The sequence below is a fragment of the Canis aureus genome, chromosome 22, assembly GCF_053574225.1.
Source record: "Canis aureus isolate CA01 chromosome 22, VMU_Caureus_v.1.0, whole genome shotgun sequence".
In the NCBI taxonomy this organism is placed as follows: Eukaryota; Metazoa; Chordata; class Mammalia; order Carnivora; family Canidae; genus Canis; species Canis aureus.
In genome coordinates, this window is record NC_135632.1 from 45,190,019 (window position 1) to 45,213,414 (window position 23,396).

At 45.3% G+C, this 23,396-nt stretch overlaps 1 protein-coding gene across 4 annotated transcripts in view; it reads right to left on the bottom strand.

The window, feature by feature from the left end:
• ITGA9 (integrin subunit alpha 9) overlaps positions 1-23,396 on the bottom strand; it is a 353,430-nt gene that overhangs the window by 148,980 nt on the left and 181,054 nt on the right. For all 4 annotated transcript variants that reach the window (XM_077865823.1, XM_077865822.1, XM_077865824.1 and 1 more), the window contains exon 17: positions 17,687-17,763. In XM_077865823.1, coding sequence (XP_077721949.1) covers positions 17,687-17,763 — 77 coding nt within the window. The remainder of the gene's footprint in view (positions 1-17,686; positions 17,764-23,396) is intronic.

Below are 23,396 nucleotides of genomic sequence, written 5' to 3' on the forward strand. Positions count from 1 at the left end.
TATTCTCCCCAAGGAGAGACGTCAAAATTGGGGGCAGCATTCCTAAGTAAGGATCCAGCATCCAAAAAATCGCAGATATCCTTAACAATGTGTCATAAAAGCAAGGACATAAATTATAGCCACTGCAATTTAAAAGCACAGACAATGCTTCCTATTCTTAAAAAATGGGCAAACATCATAAAATCAGAAATGGTATTGGACAGCTGGATGGGGGCTGACTTGAGTCATCGTTTTGCAGTTAAAGGCCAGAGAGCGAATCATGTCCCTTCGGCCGTCCAGCAGACAGTGGCGAAGCCAGGAGGCCCTTCCAACTCCCGTGGGACGTCTGGTGTTCCTCCCTCTATTCCCAATGCTCTCAAAGTACAGAAACATGCAATTAAACAGACTCAAATTCACAGAAACCTTATTTGGCTCTAATTAGATGAGAAGTGAAATGGTTTTTCCCCTTCTAGCATTTAGAGAGTATTCAAAGTATCAGGAGGTGTCACCTCTTTACAAAAGCTATGTAAAGTACTATTTTCCCCTTGACAGTTTTTTATTTATTTATTTATTTATTTATTTATTTATCTATCTATTTATTTATTTATTTTTACTTACTTATTTTTTTCTCTTGACAGTTTTCCTTGAAATTGGTGGAGGTGTTTGGGATGTTATCTTGAGTCACCCATGCAGGCAATGTTGCAAGTAATAAGTGAAAACGAATACTTTCACCAAAGTAAAAGTAATGACAAAATGAGGCTGACTCTACTCTGTCCCCCGGGGTCTTATCACTGGAGCCTCTGCTTCTATCTGCCAGATCTCCATCTTTTGCTGGAGGACTTTTCTCTGAAGGCCAGCAGAGTGCCAAAGAATAAAGTAGCCCTGGGGTAGCCCTGAACCAATGACTGATGGTGGCTGGTGTGTAATCACCTCAGCAACCTTGCCTACTGGCTGTGATAGCTCTGAAGTACGTGTTCTAGCCTGGGTTGCCCCACGTGCTAGGCACTAGTCACATGTGGCTTCTGAGTATTTAAGATGTGACAGCTCTGAATTCAGTATAAAATACATATCTGATTTCTTAGACCTTACACAATAAAAAAAGGATGTGAAAACCTCCATCATTTTCATAGCAATTACACATTTAGATGATTTTTTAAATTTGTTAAATAGCATTTGTTTCATTCGTTTTACTTTAATTCTTCAATGTAGCTACCGGAAAACTTTTAATTGAATATGGGGCTTGTGTTATGTCTCTCTACTGGCCAGGACTCTCCTAGACTTTCAGTGAATTTTTTTTTTTTTTTTAAGATCTTATTTATTTATTCCTGAGAGACACACAGAGAGAGGCAGAGACACAGACAGAGGGAGAAGCAGACCCCCTGCAGGGAGCCCGATGTGGAACTCGATCCCAGAACCCTGAGACCAGGGCCTGAGCCAAAGACACATGCTTAATCATTGAACCACCCAGGTGCTCTTCAGTAAATTCTATGTATTTTAATTTTAACAATGTGGTTGACTTATGATTCATCTTCAGTGGTAAATATTTGCTTACGTTACTTGCAAAGTAGAGGTCTAGGGAAAAGAAAGTACGTTTGGGTAAAAAAAAATTTTTTTTTAAATAAAAATAGGGATCCCTGGGTGGTGCAGCGGTTTGGCGCCTGCCTTTGGCCCAGGACGTGATCCTGGAGACCCGAGATAGAGTCCCACGTCGGGCTCCCAGTGCATGGAGCCTGCTTCTCCCTCTGCCTGTGTCTCTGCCTCTCTCTCTCTCTCTCTGTGACTATCATAAATAAATAAATTTTAAAAAATTAAAAAAAATAAAAATAAAAATAAATAAAAATAAAATAAAATCGATAATACTTAGCTCCTAAAACCCACTTGCTTTTCAAATACCTTAATAAACATTATGAAATGTCAGAAAAGGCATTTCACATGTGCTCCCTCCTTCCCTACAGAGTAATTTTGAATTTCATCAAAATCAGAGGCCCAAAGTTGTACACTGTGCAGATAAGCCTCACTGGTTACATGTGATGTGGTGGGAGAAAATGAAGCCAGCCACGTGGACCTCGGCAATCAGGAAGGTCTTATTAGTCTGGCTCTGTCAGAGACAGACCCTGAGGTAGGTTTGAGAACAAATAAACAATTTATCCATGAGGGGGCCCCAGAAAACACCAATGGATGAGAGGTGGCATGAGGGATGGGAGGGATAGTCAGGGGGTTACATGAGGGGAGCTGTACTGGTCATCCGTGCCTGGCAATTGCTCATCAAGGTATATATGCCAATTTTCTAGAAATTGTTAACTATTTTGAATATTGCCCCTGCCCTAAACTAGTGTACATTAAGGTAAAACAAACAGGACACTGCTCTTGCTAAATCTGAGGGGTATGAGCATGTGTGTGTGTGTGTGTGTGTGTGTATGTATGTTTTTTTCTGAGCTACCTTAGTGCAACCTACTTTGGAGAAAATGACCAGGAACCAACTCGAGAAGGTCTAGATGACAACAAACACAAATTTCTGAGGGCACCTCTGCAGGGCATGCGCTCTGTGAGGGACTTCCCTCAGCTTTCCGGCCTGGGGAGCCAGCTGTCAATACTTTCCAGGCCCAATGGTGTTCAGACTATTTTGTGCCAGAATGTCATTATGGTGTTAACGCCTCAGCCTCTGTTTACCTCTAGGGGTTGAGAGCTCTGACAGTCAAGCCTACTGCTGCTTGCAGGCTTATTCCAAAGCCCCCTGGATTCGTTACTGAAGTGTATGCATTTGAAGAGCCAGACTGGAGGCCTCTCCTCTGTGACACAGGTAACCCTTCTATATAGAGAATGAGAGGTCTAGACCAAACAATATAAAAACCCATTCTCAAAACCCCAACATTTCAATGTCTCCAAAGACTAAAGCGGCCAACCTCAGCCTTTATAGGTAAGATGCCAGGATGAGTGCCCTCGCCAAATTCTGTACACACTGAGCCTTGTGCACCATGTGTTCAGATTCTTAATCCCTTTCAGCTTGTATAAGCCAGAGAAGCTATCCTTTTCCCAAGATGGTCATTCTCACGTGACAGAACCCTGGACAAGGAAACCATGAAGTACAGCGAGGGACTACAAACAAGTAAGTTCTCGTAGAATGTTCTCACATCAGCTCTGAGATTTCTCTTTCCTACAGGGATGGGCAGTTGACTTGCTGGCTTATTTTAGTTAGTGACTGCCTATTTCTTCGGATTCCTGTAGAGCTCATTGATAATTTATCTAGAATCTAAATACCAGTTCTCACTGCTGTAAAAAATCACAAAAGTTTCCTTATTTGTAAGATTCTAGCTACTGTGGCAGATATTCAGGAGCACCAAAAAAAAAAAAAAAAAAAAAAAAATCACTAAGAAATTTCCAAAAAGTATATTGTGCTAACAAGGTAAAATTCTAAATATATTTAAGAAATCATATCTAGTCTTGTTTTATATTTTGATATACTCTAGGAAGAGAGGACTTGTATTTATCCTAAACTGGCCCCACGCGAACCCAGGCCTCCAACCTCCTGTGGTTTACAGCCTCAGCCCCGAACCACCTACTCCAACCCATCCGATGTTCCTCATGCCAACCTGCTCAAGATCCTCTCATTTCACAGCCTATAATACATATTGCTTTAAAACTCAGTACAGGGATCCCTGGGTGGCGCAGTGGTTTGGCGCCTGCCTTTGGCCCAGGGCACAATCCTGGAGACCCGGGATCGAATCCCACGTCGGGCTCCCGGTGCATGGAGCCTGCTTCTCCCTCTGCCTGTGTCTCTGCCTCTCTCTCTTTCTCTCTCTCTCTCTGTGTGACTATCATAAATAAATTAAAAAAAATTTAAAACTCAGTACCACATCTGGGAGCAGCCTGCTTCTCAGTTGTCAGTGCCTCACCTCTGCCACCACTCAGCCTCTCCTCTGGGTGTCCTGTCTTTGGGCTCCAGGGACACACACCACAGTCATCTGTCTGGGCTTCAGCTGAACCCCTTGGCTGATGTGCTTACATGACTTGTCCCAGACCCCTACCAGCATCTATCTGGACATGTGTCTACTTTCAGATACACTTCAAAAAATCTAAACAGCAAAGACTGTCGACTTCAATTTCTTCTTTCGTTTTAAAATCTGTACCTTTAAGTAGTTTTAATGTTCGTACTGTTTATATTCTTGAATGCTGCATCAACCAGTAACACTATCATCAAACAGAACACACTATACGTATGTATGGATGTAGGTCTTAAACTTCTCCAAAAGTGGGTTATCATGCCATATAGTTTGAGACGTGATTCACATCTCACCATGCTTTATAAACCTCTTCTAATCATGCAAAACAGATCCATATGGTTATTAACTCCAGATAGAGATCATAAGGCACCTCTGTAAGGCACGTCAATTAAAGTTTACAGCAGGTCACCGGAATGATTCCTGGGACTAAGTTTCTGGTTTGAAAATCACTTCTATGAAGCCAGAAATACCCCTATCTCCTCAAATGTACCCACCTGGGCCAGTTTTAAGCTCATAAAGTGAGAGAAAAGCATTTACTAAGGTGATCTGAGCCAAAATAGTGGTTTCCCTAGCAACATTCAGATAATTAACATGAATATGTGGTATTTAAAAAAAAAAGTGCCTATATCCTGACTGTGCTAGCATCAATTTGGTCCTAGATCTGGCTCATTTAGCAACTCATGTAGTGGTAGAATCAGTATTTGCTTCAATAGTCATCCTTTTCCTAACAAGGCAAACGTGAGAAGCCAGAGGGTCTGCCCTCCCCCTGCCCCATCTGTTTAACTGTGAAAAGAACTGCTGGTTCTCAGCTAACAGAGGAATTCAAATCCTCATCAGCCTCTACTTTAGTAGTTTCTGGAATCACTAAATCTTAGGACATCTGGAACAAATCAGGTCCACTCACTGTAACAACTGGATTAAAGACAAAGAATACTTGGGGTGGGGGGGAGGGCACAAAGGAATTCCCAAAATCTGTGGGCTGCTCAGAGGTCTGATGTCATAAGACAGCATGGTGTGCAGCAATGTGTGACCCGACCCAGCAATGGCATGGTGCCACCTTATACCACACATAAGCTGCTTCTTAAACCTGGCCACCACGTACTCAACATGCAAGAAGCTGATCTGCATTTCATGGAAACTGGCAGTCCAGGTAACTCAAGAGAACCCAAGTCGGCAGGGCCACTGGGGTCTTTTGACAAGTAAGTGTGTCGTGGCCATAATTTTTCCCTGCTTCAAGCTCAAGAAGCAAATGGGTTACAGACAATAAAACGTGTTGAAATTATAAGCCTCCCTGGGTTTGGAACCGTTTTTCCTGTGAGGTGAGGAGCCATGGGAGCAAGGAGAAAATAGCCCTGCCTGCCTGGGTCCTTTGGAGCTCCTCGAAGGTAGAAACAAGAATACACGCAGCAGACACAGAGCATCCAACAACCACCGGCGTGCCCATTTGGCCACAAAGTGGCTACCACATTCACCCCCCAGCCCAATTTCTCTGCTTTTGGCCCAAAGCACTAGTTTTCTTGAGCTCATCAAAGCTCTGATGCACAGTTACCTGTCTCTTTAATAAACCAAGAACAAAGAATGAACGTGTACTTTATGATCAGTATATTACAGACCCTAGGAGCCAGAGAGTCAGGGAAACACTTCCTGCGGTGGTTTCAAAGTTTGGTCTTACATTAAAAAAAAAGAAAACTATAACATGACAACAGCTTTATAATGAGATCCCAGTTCTGCATATTATAATAAAAATTTTCTGTCTACTTCAGTGAACAAAGCAAAACATTTGCTTCTTCAGCCTGTATCCTTCCCATAATCAGGAAAAAATTCTCAACAGGGGTTTTTAGCCTGTTTTTATGCCACCAGATACTCCTGGTAGCCTACTGAAATGAATGGCCCCCTTATCAAAATAAGGTTTGAAAATGCGTAAAATGGAAAATCAGACTACAAAAAAAACCCAATCATACAAAATTATCATGATAATTACTCTTAAAAATGTGTGGTATAGTAATATGTGCTCTTTCTTTTATGACATTAAGTAATAAGATTTGGCAGTGGGTCTAGTAACTACTATTGACTTTGAAGCAAGTATGAATGTAAACGATATTCTGAAACATCTGCAACACTGTAACCTGATAGGCAACATCAGTGATTTCTGTGTGTGACAGTCACAGGTCCTGCCTATATTCTTATGTGTCATTGTCTACATTTATAATTGAATAAGATGCTACATTTCAGTTTGTAGTTAATGAAAATGAAGACTGTCTTACTATTCAAGTTCACAGACTCCATGAACTCGATGCCCAGATCACTAAGGGGCTATGGATCCAGGGTGGAACATCTGTCCTGTGGGAAATGGAGGGAGGCGGGCTGGTTTAATGACAGGAAGGAGAGGCTGAGCTGGGGGAGAGAGGAAAGACGAAAATGTCATTTCTGGAAGGTGTATAATAAAGTGTTTGCAACTGCTCTGGATTTCCTTCACCTTGATTCCCATGCCCCTGGACTGACAATGAGCCTTCTTTAAAACTGATGGACCTGGGGAGGCTAGCCAAAGAGGTGCATATGAGAACCTTCTCCTTCTTGGCGTAGAAGGTTAATCTGTTTGAGTTCTTCCACACCAGGAAAAAGAAACAAAAGCAAAAATTTTTAAATTCATTTTTCATTTTTTTCTTGAAGAAACAACTGTCAGGTGAAACAATGGTATTTACCTCTTGTTCAAATTTCATTTTCGCAGAAAATATTCTATAAAGGAGCCCAGTGCTCCTGGTGAGGAAGCCTGATTACTCCACCTGAGTATCCACATACTAAGGACTCTGGCTGCTTCTGGTTCCCCACCAGTCAGGAGCTTTCCTGTAAAAGCCATCTCTCATGGTGGCACCCCCTCTCTCCTTTTATCCCTTGTGTCTGCAGAGCCCTCTTTAAAAACAAAGTCCCAGGGACGAAGCCACCAGAAGTAATCCTAAAGACACAAGAGCTTGGGAGTGCCTGGGTGGCTCAGTTGGCTGAGTTTCTGACTCTTGGTTTCAGCTCAGGTCACTGTCTCAGGATCGTGAGATCAAGCCCAGTATCAGGCTCTGCGTTCACTACGGAGTTTACTTGAGATTCTCTCTCTCCCTCTGCCCCTCCTCCTGTTCACGTGTTTGCTTTCTCTTGAATGGATGAGTAAACGAATGAATGACACAAAATCCCACTCACCACCTGAAAGGACCTCTTACACATCACTCCACAGGCCTGGTTTTAAAAATCCAAAGACCTCTCTAATTCCAAGAAGGCAGATAAAAAGTCCATTGGCAACTATTTCCCCCCACTGATACCTAATAAATACATTGGATTTAGTTTCCTCTCAAAACTCACATTCCTAAAAAAGAATCAGACTGCCTGGCCAGGAGATCCAAGAAGGAACAAATAAGATGTGAAGTATAGCCTCTCAGGTTGGCTTCCCTGGAAGCAGTCTCTGATTGGGATTCAGGTGGTTTAGAAAGGGATGTCATGAGGAGCAAGGAGCCATGGAAGGTGGATGGGGCAGGCAAGGAGCTGAGCAAGACTGTGGCCTTGGATGGAGTCGCCTGATTCACATAGAGCACAAACTGCAGCACAGAATTACCTACACTTGAGAAAAGGGGACGAGTTTCTGTGTCTCCCAAATGAGCCAGCCAGTCATTGGCCAAGAGTTGCCCCAGGGTGGGTGTAACCTCCCAGGCAATGTGACTCCCAGAAGGCAAGGGCCATTCTCCAGGCCAGAGGAGGGGCAGCCGTGGGCCCTGAGTAGCCAACACTTAATGACAGCTGGGAACTGGCATCTGCAAAGTAAAAAGGATCTGGGGGGGATCCCTGGGTGGCGCAGCGGTTTGGCGCCTGCCTTTGGCCCAGGGCGCGATCCTGGAGACCCGGGATCGAATCCCACGTCGGGCTCCCGGTGCATGGAGCCTGCTTCTCCCTCTGCCTGTGTCTCTGCCTCTCTCTCTCTCTCTCTGTGTGTGACTATCATAAAAAATAAAAAAAAAAATAAAAAAAAAATAAAAAGGATCTGGGTGTGGTAGCAAAAGCATCCACCCAGCCTCATGATGTTTGGGTCAAGATCACCTGGCATGGAGTCAGAAAAGCAGGATCATAAAATCTAGAAGTTCTTTACATAATACCTCCCTTCTCATGGCAATTGCGATGAACCGTGACTTATGAGCAGTCCACCTTATACCCAAGTCTGTCACCTTTGGCCCTGCAGGTGGGGGTCAGTGACCACTGGGGACAAAGCAAAAGGATCATCCCTTCTCAACCACAGCTACTTGGGTTTTTCATTGGTGGAGAGCACAAGGGTCAATTTCTGATTTCCTGGAGGTCCCATCAGGTGGCTCAGAACAAACTGGGAAAAGATGCTCACAACAGGGCGTGGGCAAGACAGCAAGAAAAGTATGTGTGGGGAAAGACTTACTTCAGAAAACAAAACAACTGCCTGGCCTTGGAATTTAGCTTTTCTTACAGAAATAAAAGTCTGCTTCAGGATGGGTGAGGCTAGTAACAGTGGCAAGTGACCCCGCCGCAGAATAGACTGCCAAAAATCTTAGCAAAGAAGTAGCCCGTCTGTTCTGCACTTGAGAAGTGAGGGATCTAGTTGCTACCTTCTCTTCATAGCTCCTTTTCTTGGTTTAAATGTCCAGGGAGAAGGAAAGTAACAGCCGTATCATTTGGACCTTGCTGGAAAGATGCTTACACATAAAACCTCCAATGGTTGGCTGTATTTGGAAGCCAAGGAAAATATTACCAAATAAAATTTTATTAGGTACACCCTTGAGGTAGACCGAGACTTCCCAGGTCGCTTAGGAGGGAGGTGGCCTACAGGCAAGTGCTGTCCCAGTGGCTTCTGTGGTTGCCACGGTTACTCCGCAGCCCTGCCTTCAACATTCCTTTAGGGATTCCCCAAACTCTCACCATCCAGATGGAAAATCCGTGTGTCTGCTGAGCAGGGGGAGGATTGTCCCTGAAATCCAGTACTTGTTGGGATAGATTTCTGCTGTTCCTATGTGTGGGTGGGGGAGGGGGCAGAGGAAGCTGAAAAAATGAAGTGACCTCCCCTCCATGTTTTCAATCTGTCCAACAAGGAAACATGGTCAATTCCGCAGGTGGTGGCCCACTCTCCTCAACCTCACACCTGAGGCTGGTAGGCTATTTAGGAAGCTACCAATCAGATCTGCCCTGAGATAGGCAGGAAGTTCCTAAAGTCATCTCCACTGGTTAGCGGCACAGTAGAGTGGGTGTCAGAGACAGACCAGGTTCCCCAAGCTGCCATGGCTAAAGACACAGGCCATGGGTCTAATGGCTAGGACATTGGACTCGGACTCAGGAACCTACCAGCAGGTGTTTTTCCTGCCACTGCCATTTAACTTTCTTTTTGACTTCAGAAAAGGGACTCCAATTCCTGCCTATCAGCTTCCCATTCTGCACCTGAAATGCTATGGCTCCCAGTATGTACATGCCAATCACCAACCGTGAAGGACCTGTGAGCTGGACTTCTTTCTACCCAACCTGAGTTACTCTGAAGGACAACAGAGAGGGCATCTCAGAGCCATACAGTCACCCTCTGTGCTCATCCCCAGACCGGGCTGGAGCCAGGGCTCCAAAAAAACACAGCTGCTTAGCCCTGCTCCACTCAGGTCCCTCCCAGGACGATGGAGGAGCCAGAAGTCTTACCCTCTTTGCCCAGGGTGTGCTGTGAACACGTCTCTTGCCTATCTTTCCCACTGCCCTCAGGAAAATGAGAACAAAGCTCCTAGTCCTGTACTAGGCTCATGGGTTTGCTCTAAAACCAAATGCTCTTCATATTTGCTAGAGAAGGGACAAAGGATTAAGATACAAACAAATGCAATAGGAAATAACGTTTTTTTAAAAAAGATTTTATTCATTTAATTCATGAGAGAGAGAGAGACAGAGAGGCAGAAACACAGGCAGAGGGAGAAGCAGGCTCCACGCAAGGAGCCTGATGCAGGACTCGATCCTGGGACTCAGGATCACGCCCTGGGCCGAAGGCAGGCGCCAAACCACTGAGCCACCCAGGGATCCCCAGGAAATAATGTTACCATAGTAATGGAGAATGTTGGGTATTTGGCAAACCATGGAAAGATAGTATTCTCAGGAAGCTAAAGGGAAGAAATCTTAGGGTCAAAAGGTTCTAACACACCTGTTAGAAATTCCGGAATAAATTCATCAATTGAGATTCTTTGAGAAAGTGGGTGTAGCAGACATAATCCATGCCCTTGCCCCCCTCCTTGGATGGTGCCAAATGCTCTTGCCGACCTCCAGCTGCCAGTGTTTGCATCTTTGTATCCAAGGGTCTCTTTCTAGAATCAGACAAAGCTGTCACAGGCTGGGGGTGCCAGGGATTAACTGTCCCTACCCTCCCAACTCTGGAGCAGCCCTCAACCCATGACCGAGAGTCAAACACTCCAGCCCCTCTGCCCCTCTGATGGAGTAATTGTGAAAAGAATGTTTTCCACCATGCCTTAGGGTTTTCTTGCAGGGTATAGCTGCAGCCACTGTGGTAGGCTGGCATGATGAACTGACTACTGGCCTCTCTCCACGTGCATCCTTTGTCATGTGACATCACATCCCCTCCCATCAGGAAGTAGAGTTTACTTCCCCACCCCTTGAATCCTGTTGGCCCTGTTGGCTTTGCTCTGGCCAACAGAATGGGACAATGAAACTAACCCTTACAAGTCTTTGTGCATTGCTGTTCTGGATTTTGGATCCCTGCCACACCATAAGTGTGGACCAGCTGGCCAGAGTATGAGAGACCACGTGGAGGCCAGTGGAGGAACCCCAGCCACCAAAAACCAATCATCACAAACAGAGGCAACTGGCCAATGAACTTGACTGCAGATCCATGAGGGAGTCCAGGAGACCAGAAGATCCAAACGGCTGAACCCACCCTAAACAGCTGACCCACAGAATCAAGAGATAAATAAATAGGGTTTTTCCAAGGCATGAATTTTTGGGGTGACTTATTACACAGCAATAAGTAACTAATACACTAGAGTTGCACAGTGATGCAAGAGATTGTCCCTACTTGCCTTCATCAAGCCTGGTATATCCACAGCAAGTGCTCTGTTACTTGTCAAATAAATGAATATACTAGCACTTTGTCACCTCCTGCCAGATGAGTAGAAGCTAGACACCCTGGAAGGTTACTATATGTTTCGATACCCTTCCCAGTGTGTGAGTGTTGCTTTGCTTATCTGACACTGCTGATTACCTTCCCAGGGGCCTAAATCCTACCCTCTGCCTGGTTAACTCCCAAAGAAGGACCACCCACATGTCTGTTTAACCTTGATGTGTTCCTGAAATGTGGAAGACACACCTGCTGCCTCCCATTAGGGAATCCACATCAGAGCAAAAGCAAAGACTTATTCTGAGAGAGGAGAGGATGAGCAATCCTTCGACTCATTCAAAAACTCCTATACACTGGAGCATTTCATTTTTCTTTCAAGAATACACCCTTGAAAAAACCATTCCTGTTTCCAGAGATTTTAGAAATAGTGACTACACAGCCCAATCAACAAACTTCTTTTGCATTTTTCTTCCAGATCTGGGACAGTGAAGGAAAAAACCTTCACTTCAGTGAAGTAAGTCAACCGGCTAATATTCTGATAAGGGCACAAGTTTTCCAGGTTCCTGATCAGCTCCCACTTGCCTTCCTTCACAAAAGTGACAACAACAATGATGGCAACTTTACATATGAGGAAACTGCTGATGTGCCCATCATAAGCTTGGGGTCAAATGTGGCCCTCAAAGGAGAGGAAAGTCCAACTTAGATGAGTTAAGAATGTGTGATTCGGGAATCCCTGGGTGGCTCAGTGGTTTAGCACCTGCCTTCAGCCCAGGGCGTGATCCTGGAGTCCCGGGATCGAGTCCCACATCAAGATCCCTGCATGGAGCCTGCTTCTCCCTCTGCCTGTGTCTCTGCATCTCTCTCTCTCTCTCTCTTTCTCTGTGTGTGTGTGTCATGAATAAATAAATAAAATCTTAAAAAAAAAAAAGAATGTGTGACTTGGGATGCCTGGGTGGCTCAGTGGTTGGGTGCCTGGCTTTGGCTCAGGGCATGATCCCCGGATCCGGGACTGAGTTCCACATCAGGCTCTTTGCAGGGAGCCTGCTTCTCCCTTTACCTATGTCTCTGCCTCTCTCTGTGTCTCTCATGAATAAATAAATAAAATCTTAAAAAAAAAATGTGTGGGTCATTACAGTGGTGTGCAGACACCACCACTGACCCATCAGACAGGCAGCAAATGTCTCCAGGGGGAAGAGCAGAGCTTTACATGTCCAACAGCACACAAGAGAGCATGAATGAGGATGGATGGAAGCCATCTTGATTCACAGATTTTTTAACCCACCCAGCTCCTTTCTGGATGGGACTTCTCACACAGAGGAAGACTTTTTCCCCAAGGTCCCCTGCCTCAGTACTTGGGGTCCAGACCCAGCTGATATCAGACCCCCAACAGCAACTGAGGCTAGTGTTCAGGAGAACTAGATGCAGGATTTGACATTCCTGGCTTTAAGGGCTTGAGTGTCTGTATCCTCCCCACTAAAAAGAGTATAATAATATTTACTTGTTAGCGTCATTGAGAGGATTAAATCAAATAATAATGCTAACTTTCATTTGCTGAGTGCCTACTATATGCCGAGCACTTTTAGAGACACTTAAATCTGTTTTAATTCATTAGATACTTAGAATAACTTTATAAGGTGTTGCTATTATTTCTCTTGTTTTACAGATGAGGAAATGGGCACAGAGATGTTAAGCAACTTGCCCAAGGTTGCACAGCTGGTAAGACACTATGGTGTGTCTATGTATACCCATGACTCTCTAGGGTACCTAGTGCACAGTAGGTGTTCCTTAAATAGAGCTCTCTTCCCCTTTATCAAACAAGACTTTACTTCTACTGCATGATGTGCAGTTGATAATTCCAGTTTTGATAATATAAAAAAAATAGCCACTTTTGAGAAGAATAATTTTCAGGTTCTAAATAGCTCTTGGGTGCAGCAATCCTCCCCTCTTGAAGGCTGGTTTTTCATGGATGGAGCTACCTGTCTCCCAGCCAAAGATTTTGGGAAATGCACCTGATCCCACACCTCCACTGTGATAACAGCACTGTTAAGACCACAAACATACAAGCATTATATGTGGCCACAAGATGGTTCTTCTAACTTCATAAGTATTTTACTGTGTCTTTTCACTTCCCTTAAGCGTTCTTTCATTATTCAGGTTGGCTAGCCAGAAGGTACCGCAATGTTCCACTGGTCTCCTATGGGATGCATCAAAATATATACGTGTATTTTTAGATCAACTGCCATAGTCTACATTTCTTTTTATCTTAATCACATGTGCTGTAATCTTAGATACTGTAAGTATTCAGACAGACAAAACAAGACATGTTGCATCATTTCACAAATGGAGTTTTCAGTTCTGTCTAAGCAGCTTCATCCCTGTTCCTGGACATTCTGGAAGAAGCGTGTTTTGGAAACAGGCTCAAGCCCGTTAAAGACGATGAACCTTTAATTAAAGACTTGTTTGTTTTAAGAGACAACAGGCCTGCCAGAATTCCTGCTCTCTGGAGAGAAAAACCAAAACATCACTGAGTCCCCATCACAGATAGCATTTCCTGGCCTGATCCCTGGCCACTCTGGGGGACCCAATCACTCCCAGATGTCTTTCCCTCTGTCTTCTGCAGCCTCCTCAGTCTGGTGGGTACTTGGCCACTTCCAGCCACACCTTGTCCTGCGCTGTCTGCCCAGTCATCAGAGGGGTCTTCCTCTGTTATGCTTTGCTTCGACTTTTCAGTACAGTGGGTCACAGCTAACACAAAAGTGAGGTTCTACAGGCACTATGGAAGACAAAAGTCGTGTCCAAACTGCCCTTCTGAAATCTCTGGGGAGGCACCGTGGTGAAGATCAATACAGCATGTCTCATAAGTCCGATGCTGCCAAGGGTACTCCTGCGCCAGGACAAAGGGGCTCTGTGGACCTGTGCCGGGGACTAGGAAATGAGGTGGGTGGGGAGGAGTTCATTCAAAACTCAAGCTTTCGCTGAGCGGAAGAGAGGAACAGATGACCCACACCATGTCACTCTCTCTCAGTCTTGCCACATCTCTCACTGTGTCCTCCTGACCCCTCTCCTTCATGCCAGACATCTGCAGATCTTTGTGGGCATCAGCCCTCCACACCTTCATGCCTCTGCTTACATTTTCCATCTGCCCAGAAAACCCACATCCTCCCCCTCATGTCTCTTCATTCCTCATCCTGGAAGCTGCTCCCTAGCCCTATAACGACCCATCTACCTTTGTTAGTCTCCTCTTCTAAACAGAGGAGCTTGCAGGGGCTGGGCCTGCTGGCTCAGAGGCAGTTCGGTAGGTACATCCCCCTGCCCTTGTCCTCTCCCCGTCCCGAGCTGACTGCAGCTGCCCAGCTCCAGCCCCAGGGGCAGGCCTAGCACTGACCAGGTGATGCCATGTCCATAGTGCATGCTGGGAGAGCAGGGTGCACACAGCGTTCATTTCTGCACCCTGGTGCCCAGTGTTTCCCTGACTTGAAAAATCAAGGGATATGCAACCCTCATCCTCCCCTCCCTGCCCCCAGGGCAATAATGAGTCAATAGAGTTCAGTGACAACCAGAGCCACTCGGTTCTGGTTCTGACAACTGAGCCTTCGTGAACCACATTCACACCCTGGCTTCCACCAGCAGTTTACTGCCTGTGCCTTCTCCTACTTGGTGACTGGCTCTACATGAAGGTCTGGGGAAATCCAGTATACCCAAAGCCACCATTTGATTTTTTTATTTCTCCTCATTCAATTACCAATTAATGTTTCTCTGATGGCTCCCTTGGGGACAGCTATGGGTCCAAGATACAAAGAAGGTTTAATGGGGGATCCAGACAAAAGGCTATTTTGAGGGACAGGGGTGGGGGAAGGGAGAGCTCCTGGGAAATAACTCATCCTAAGGAGAGGCTCATAGCTTTCATCCAACGACACTGTTTCTGAGATTGAGAAAATATTCTTACCCAGTCTCTAGGTCTCATGCCTGAGTCAAGAATGTTGGAATTAGAAGAAAGGTTGAATCAGCCCTGAAAACTAAGGTATCAGGAAAAAGAGCATCTAAAAAAAAAAAAAAAAGGAAAAAGAGCAGTCCTCTTCCTTATGTAGTAATGTAGTAGAGCAGACTGCCATATAGGTCTCAATTCACCCTTCCCTGAACTTATGCCCTCTGCTGTGTGACTTTGCTGTGCCTCTCACTAAGGCGGCACAGAATATTTTCCTGTCCCCTGATTTTGGGGTCTGCCATATGACTTGCTGTGACCGATGGAATAAGGCTAAAGGCAGAATACACCAGGTCCGAACCTCGGCCTTAAGGGTTATTGCATGTTTTTGCTTGCCCTTTCCACTGTCACCAAGTCATGAGAAGGATATGCCATGCTAGCTGACTGGTTCCAGCAGGACAATGAAGATACATGAAGCAGAGCTAACTGAGTCACTTGAGCCTAGCCGAGATCAACTTATCCTCTGCCGAACCCCAGATGCTTGGGCAAGTCAGCCAAGATCCAGCTGAATCCAGCCTGGACCAGCCAACCCTCAGCCAACCTGCAGTCCATGAGAATAAATGACTGCTGTTTCAAGCCACAGAGTTTTGAGGTGCTTTGTTATGCAGCTGGCTATAGTGAGCTGATACATATGGGGGATCTGGATCTTGGCTGCCATACCAGTTCTCAAATTATCAATTACTGGGCCCATAAAGCAGAACTGGTTCTGATCCACAAATCCTGAGGGGCCAGGTAGGGGCAGCGGAGGCCGTTTTAAGTACAAGGTGCCTTACCAACCATGAGCCTTGGAGTTTATATCTTAATACATGAAAAGTACAGTTGAACAGAGATAGATTTGACTGTGTCCATTAATGGGCAGAAAGAACATCAGAACTTCCCTAACCTAATATTTAACCTTGGAGCAGGTGTACATTTTCCCACCACACAAAGTTTTCTGATCCCAAACAAATTTCCAACATTCACAGTCTGCTTCAAGACAAAACAAATTCGTATATTTTTGTTTTATGTTACTTTTTCCCTAAAACACTTTTTGGAAGACCTATTTAAAGCTAAAAGTAATGACTTGATAATTTATGAACTTTTTTAGAACTGGTTTCTCTAATAACCCCAGCAAGTTCTTTTTAATGTTAAAAAATTCCAATGTCCACTTCATTTGTCTGAAGTAATCTTCTAAGGTTGGCAAAACATGTGCCACTTTAATCTACCACTTTTGTCCTAAGTAAAAGTAATGCTAATTAATATTTAAGTGGCAGGCACCTGGGTGGTTCAGTAGTTAGTTGAGCATCTGCCTTTGGCTCAGGTCGTGATCCCAGAGTCCTGGGATTGAGTACTGCATTGGGCTCCCCGCAGGGAGCCTGCTTCTCCCTCTGCCTGTGTCTCTGCCTCTCTCTCTGGGTCTCTCATGAGTAAATAAATAAAATCTTAAAAAAATAACATCTAAGTGTCATGGAGGAGTATTTGTGTGTGTGTGGTGGTGGGGGGGGGGGCAGTGTTACATCACCTTGTGCCCAATAAATGAATATAAAAGAAAAAGAATCTTAGTATTACTTCCTTTGATGAATAGATTATTTATCAATGTAAGTGTTCCAGTACAGTCACTGTTTACATTCCACCCATTCTCAACTCTCATGGTTACAAATAAAGGGGACAGTATGGCATTTTGGAAAATAACTATCAAAAGAAATGGTAATAAACCTATGGAGAGACTTTCTGGCCCCCAGGCTAAAACAATCTTTCAGAAGGAACTGTCTTGAAAGGAAACCATTCTCTGAAATGTGGTCAAATGATTTAGGACCAGCACCTAGATCCTACAAAACATCTAGAATAAAAGGCTGGCAGAGAGGAAACAGAAGGCCTCTGTGTGGTTTACCTTTGCCTGGGGGACTCTCGTACTGTGGGAGGAAAGCCTGAAACAATAGAGACTGTCTGTTCCCTCTAATCAGAACCACTAGTCTCTCTCCTTCACCCCCTCCCACTGCCATAGAACCTTCACCTGTTGTGAAAGCAGATGCCATTGTTAAGTGCGTGTGCGTGGTGGTGGTGGGAGAAATTAAAAGAATCTTTTATAATAGTCAAATCATATGAACGGTCTCAATTAAATACTGGCAATTTCTTACGGTTCAACCTAATACAATATGTAGGTATAAAACACCCCCTCCATCACACAAATCAGAAATATGGGCTAAACCGTAAGATATGTAGAACTGTGAATGAAACAAAAAGCAGATTATCCCCTGCAGATGATAGGCGTTGTTAACATGATCACAGGGCAGTGGGTGGCTCAGTCGGTTAAGCGGTTGCCTTTGGCTCAGGTCATGATCTCCAGGTCCTGGGATGGAGCCCCGCGTCAGGCTCCCTGCTTGGCAGTGGGGAGTCTGCTTGTCCCCCTGCACCCATACTCATGCACAGTATACACGCTCTTTCTAGCTTGTTCTCTCTCACATAAATAAAATCTTTTTAAAAATTAATGTATAATACATACACATCTTTTTAAGCTACAAAATACTGTCATAACCTACCAACTCTAGTTATCTTCTTTGTGGGGCTGAGGTGGGGGGAATCTGCACACTCAAGCTTTAGGGTCATGACAAACGCGCCCCCTGGAAGGAGGTGGCAGGAGCGCTGACTTACCTGGAGAGCAACAGTTGACCTTGGAGCTGCAGGTCGGCGGCACAGTCCTCTGAACGGCAGTTCCTCTCAAAGACCGTCTGTGGGGGACAGACAACGGGAAGGACAGGATTTAATGGCAAAGGTGTAAATACCAGCCAACAACTTTCTTCCAAATCAGTGAGCGGTAACTCTTCCTGGGAACCTTCGAGGCCTCCCCTCCCACGAAGCCAGCCTCCCAACAAGGTGAGGGCTCCTCCTCAGGCTCCAAGGAAACCCAGGGCAGAGGGGGCCTGGACTGCAGAGCGCATTCCTTATCGGGTTCCTTTCTCAGTCTACCGAAGTGCTTCTTGAAGTATGTTCCTCAAGAAGGGTACAAGGCAGGTGTCCTTTCCACATTTGAGAAGATCCTTAAATGCTCTCCAATGTGAGTGAATAATCCAGTTGCATAAAGAATTCTTAGATTATAGTGTGGTCATTGTCTTCTGTTTGCTCTCTTGGGGAGGCAGAAAATCTCTGTGTGAGATGGGTTCGGCTCGAGCGATGGGATGTTATAATGTTTGGTACCAAAGAGAAACGTCAAAGGCAATGAGGCGAGTAAGCTGAGGACACCACACCCGGGCTGAGGGGACTCTTTCCTACGTCTGGGGGGTGGGGAGGCATAGCCTCTAACCCAGATTGGGCCTTGATGGCCAAAGCTCCCGCTTAGCTTCAGGGCCTAACCCTCTGTGCGCCAAACCCGCTCTGTCCATGGGGCTTGTGCAGCGTGCTGAGCCAGGTCTATCTGTGGAGGTTGGCAGGGGAATCGGGAGCAGCATTTTGGGAGGAGTTACAGTTTTCCCCTGTGGTCCACAGCAGGCTGCCAGTCCCTCCCTCATATTGGTCTGGAGTCCTCTGACATGTCTCATCTACGGACAGCAGGCTCCCGGTGTTCCAGACTCACAGACACTCCTCACTACTGTCAAGAGGCTTTGATCATTTTGGATTTTGGAGACAAGAGCCTGTTGTCATTTTTTCATTGTAAGTCATTCACTATTGAACGTCTCTTCTGTCACTGCTCATGTTTGTGGGTTTTTCCCCACCACAGAACACAGTTCCAAGTGATCTGCTCCCCTCCCACCGGGTCCATCCAGGCGGCTCTCAGAGTGCCAGCACGGACTCCGGTGAACTTGCTGGCCCACGGACAGTCTAGACCTACCAGACGGAGTAATTGTGCCTATGGAAATTCATATTCCTGTGTCACATTTCCAAAAGAATAAAGTGCCCCAGCCAACATTCCCGGCCTTGATTGTGGCAGGGGCAAAACTCATGGAAGGCTTGGGCAAAACAAAGGAAATTCCCAAGTCCTTTTGGACACTACTGGGAGCAAGGGAGAAGTCAGATTTCCAGACTTCCAGATAAGACATTTGTGCTTGATTTGCCGTCTTGAGCAAGGAGAGAACAGGAGCAAGTGGATGTGGACTGCACGGATATCTCAGGCAAGAGCAGCAGGCTCTGGAGGGTAGGAATGAGGGCAAAGCACCAAAAGTGGCTTTACCTTTGAGACTGAAGCCTGAAGGTCCCTTCATGGGGGACTGTCATGCCCTGACCGAGGCTTTGCACCTAACCTTGTTGTAATTTCACATTTTTCTTCCAGCAAACTTTCCACCCATATTATCTAAGCTTCAGGTCTCACAATACCCAGCCCTACCCATGCTGACAAGGCTCCTCCTTGCACATGTCTTTCCAGTTTCACAGGTGAGAAGGACAAGGTGAGTTCCCCACTGTGGGACATGAGGTGGGAAGCAGGTGAGAAGTTATGGAAAGGACGTGACCTAAGTCCTCCTGTGGCACACAATCTGGCAAGACCTGGCCCCTTCCCTCCTTACCTCTGTCCCTCTGGCTCTCTTGTGCCAGCCACCCCTCAGACTGGCCTCCCATTTTCCCATAGGACAAGCAGGGCCTCCACCACAGCTGGTCCCCAGCTCCTCCACCTGGTTCACCCAGGGCATGTCCTCTCATCCTTCTATGAGCAAATCAAAACCATGTCTCTGAGCCCCTTCCACCCATGAGCTCAGGCTTCATTGTAGTTCTTCTAGTTCTGGGTACTTTCTGCTGCTACTGCTCCTCTGGGTTTAAAACTAACTGATTTTTATCATTACTGGTTTCCTGTTTATCTCCCCTGCTAATATTATGCCTCCACAAAGATAGGGACTGTATTGGTCTTTTTAAAAAAATATTTTATTTATGTATTCATGAGAGACACAGAAAGAGAGGCACAGACACAGCCAGAGGAAGAAGCAGGCTCTCTGTAGGGAGTCTAATACGGGACTTGATTCTAGGACCCAGGAATCATGACCTGAGCCCAAGGCCGATGCTCAACCACTGAGCATCCCAGGTACCCCAGGATATATTGGCCTTGTTCACCTTTGTGCCTGTCCCTGGAGCCTGGCATGTTGAAGTTGCCCAGTCAACACTGGAAGACTGTGTGGTGCTCTGAAAGATGAGGTGACCCTGAAATGGGGAGTCCCATGGTGGCCGCCCCAATCCAGGCCAATGCTAATAATCAATGCCCAAGCTGTAGCAACCATCCCTTAGCAACATGTGAGTGTAGAGCCCCCTATGAAGGGTCTGTTGCTTTGTAAAAATTCATTGTCTTTGGTCTGCCCTCCTCTTGTACTCTGCTATTTCCTATCCCTGGAACTGACTCACATCTTCCAGGGCTGCTAAATTTCCATCCAACAAAGGCAAACACTGAGTCCACCATTTATATATCTTGATGTACACACACAGGGATACATATATGTACACACACACACACACGTGTTTACCAGCTAAAACTAAGCATGGCCTATTCCAAGAAGATAAAACACCAGCTTACAAATTAGCCCAGGACTCAATTTCCACAGTTATAAAATGAAAATCAGCATGGCTTTAGGCAAAGATCCTTCCAAGCTGCGAATGCAGTTGTCTTAGAGGCAGAGTAGCAAGACAGAGGAAATCAAGAGACTTGCCTCATGTACTGGGGAGGCTGAAGCTGAAACTCAGAGTTCCTGTGCTTTGGACCTAGATTTGTCTCTCTGGGCAAATGACCATTTTGTTTCCTGAGGAACTGAAAAGCATCCCTCTGGGGCAGAAGGTAGGCAGACTGAGGCCTCAGAAAGCCAGCTGACAACAGAGAGTTTCCAGGAGCAAGTAAAGACTACTTCTCTTTTACTAAGTACAAAGAGTACAGGTTCCCTATGAAGCCAATGGGCCAAACTCCCAACTTTCCTCTTAGAAACAACCCTGAGCACCAACCGGGGCCTCTACGAAATTCCTCCACCCGCTTTTGCCCCTGTCTCCCTAGTCTTCTGGGCAAAGGCAAGCCTGGCTGTCCGAATCTGACAAATCCCCCACCAGCTTGGAAGCATTCTCTCCGACTGCCCTCCAGCCTCCACCTTCTGGTTGCCAAAGCCCCGTCAATTTCTTTACCCAGAAGAAAACTTTCTGGAAAATGGAAACAGATCTGAGAAGCCACCATCTCTTAATTCCTCTCTGGTTAAAGGAGGTAAACCCTTTCTCTCAGGAGAAAACTGTTTCTTGCCTCAGTCTTCAGAGACTTGCACACTGGACTCCCAGCGGCCTCCTCAGCCTCACAGACTAAATTTCCATGTTGGCTCCTTCCTCACTCTGGTCTTCACCCAGGTTTTCCTGGAGAATAGTTTTCTTTTTAAAATCCTTTATTCAGCTTCTCCCAAAATCCTTACTCTGCTTCTTTTAAAACAGGATTGGCAGACTTTTTCTATAAAGGGCATCTAGTAAATACTTTTGGCTTTGTGGCTATATGGTGTCTGTCACAACTAGTGGTGTGAAAGTGGCCATATGCAATATGCAGAGACAAAGTCATGGCCACATCTCAATAAAACTTTATTTATAAGAACAGGCAACAGACCAGATTGGCCTGCAGGCTGTAGTTTATGGACTTCTGTTCTAGAATATTTGGCTATTGGTTTCCTCCTTCTCTTCAGGCCAGGAAAAACAAACAAACAAACAAAAAACAACAACAACAATGAATCCAGCTCAAGTTACATTTTTCCCTGAGCCAGAGTACAGAGGCTGGAGCTGGCCATGCTTTCTTCCCAACGCAGTGGCCACCAAGGCCAAGGCATCCTTGGGGATGTGTGGCTTGGGGCTGGCAGCTCAATGGCTGTTCTGGCCAAGGCTGACTTTAGAGAGGAAGTTGTCTAGGGGCTCAAGCCTTGGGGTGCCCATTTCTCATATTCAAATCTGCATTGGAAAAAATCTTCCTTCCTGATCTAATAGGAAGTAGGATTCTTCACCTATTCTAGCTGCATGTTCATAGGAGGGTCAATTTCTTGGACTTGGTGATATTTGCTTTTATATATATATATTTAAAAAAAAAACACAAACCAACAATGAATCCAGCTCAAGTTACATTTTTCTCTGAGCCAGAGCACAGAGGCTGGATTATACATATGTATAATACATATGTCAATGTATTAATCAATGACATAGATTAGATTCTATTTACAGGTTTGCTGTGGCAACCATATCCATGCTGAGGCCTGAGAAAATAGCACAAGTGGATTGAATGGGAATACATGATTTTCAAATCCCACCCCAAGGGGACCCAACAAGAAGGCTATTTTTAAGCTAACATGAGTGAGGCATTTCCTGATGGGCAATGTGACTTACCAGAGGGTCTCTGCCTGGATGACAGGAAGTATATTTCTAAACTGCTGTTCCTCCTACAGTCCCATAGAAGTTCCCAGAGGCTCTGGCCATATGTAAATAATGTCTGCAACCCCCAGCACCTAGTACAGTGTTAAAAAATTGTATAAATGCCATGACCAGAGTGTAAAAGGTTTCTCCTTCCAATTCTGTTTCAACAGACTCTTTTTTCAGAATCCAACACTGTCTTTAATGTGAGCTCAGGGTGGTCCTGAGATTTTCTTTGTTTAGCCCCATGCCCAAATGAAGAAAGGAAATGTCTCACTGCCCAGTATTTAAAATCAGGTCATGCAGATAGAGTTCCTTTCTAAAAAGTATCATGTCCAAAGAAATAAATGAAAGACAAATACTTTGTAAGACTAAAGTGGAGACATTCCTCCTATATCAGGGTCTGTACAAATTATCCTTTTTTGATTTTGAAAGCATGGGAATAAAAACAGTCCCATTGGTCTTCCTCTAAACACAAACACAGCACCAATTTTGCCTCATGTCTTTAAGGAGAAATTGGAAGTGACAAGTTCTGTTTGGGGCATCCTTGGGTTTACTCTATGGCCCTGCAGTTCATAGCATAGTCCCCTCTGCCTAAAGACAGCCTTCCCCATGATCCAGTTAAACCCCCATGAAAAAGTGAGAGCTGAGCTGGCCCCTCTGGAACTGCACCTGGCCTCTGGACTCACCTGGATTCCAGGACTGCCTGGGATTGGCTGGCCTTTTATAGGCCACATTTCACATCCCCTTACAACCTTTGCCTTTTAATATCAGCCATAAACTTGCTCCTAGAGACCTTCTGCCTCAAGGGTCAGAAATGCTCTCCCACGATTTTTGCCCTGGAATCTTCTGTGTTCTACACTTCATTTATTTTTTTTGAACAGTTACTACTAATTAGTCACAAGAGGCAGAAAACAGAACCAGCAATAAAGATGCTGGGCCTGTCAGAGAAAAGGAAGAATATGCTAGCTGTATTCCTAAAAGCTGCAGAGCCAGATGGAATCAGGCAACTGGGAGACAGATGCCCTCTAAC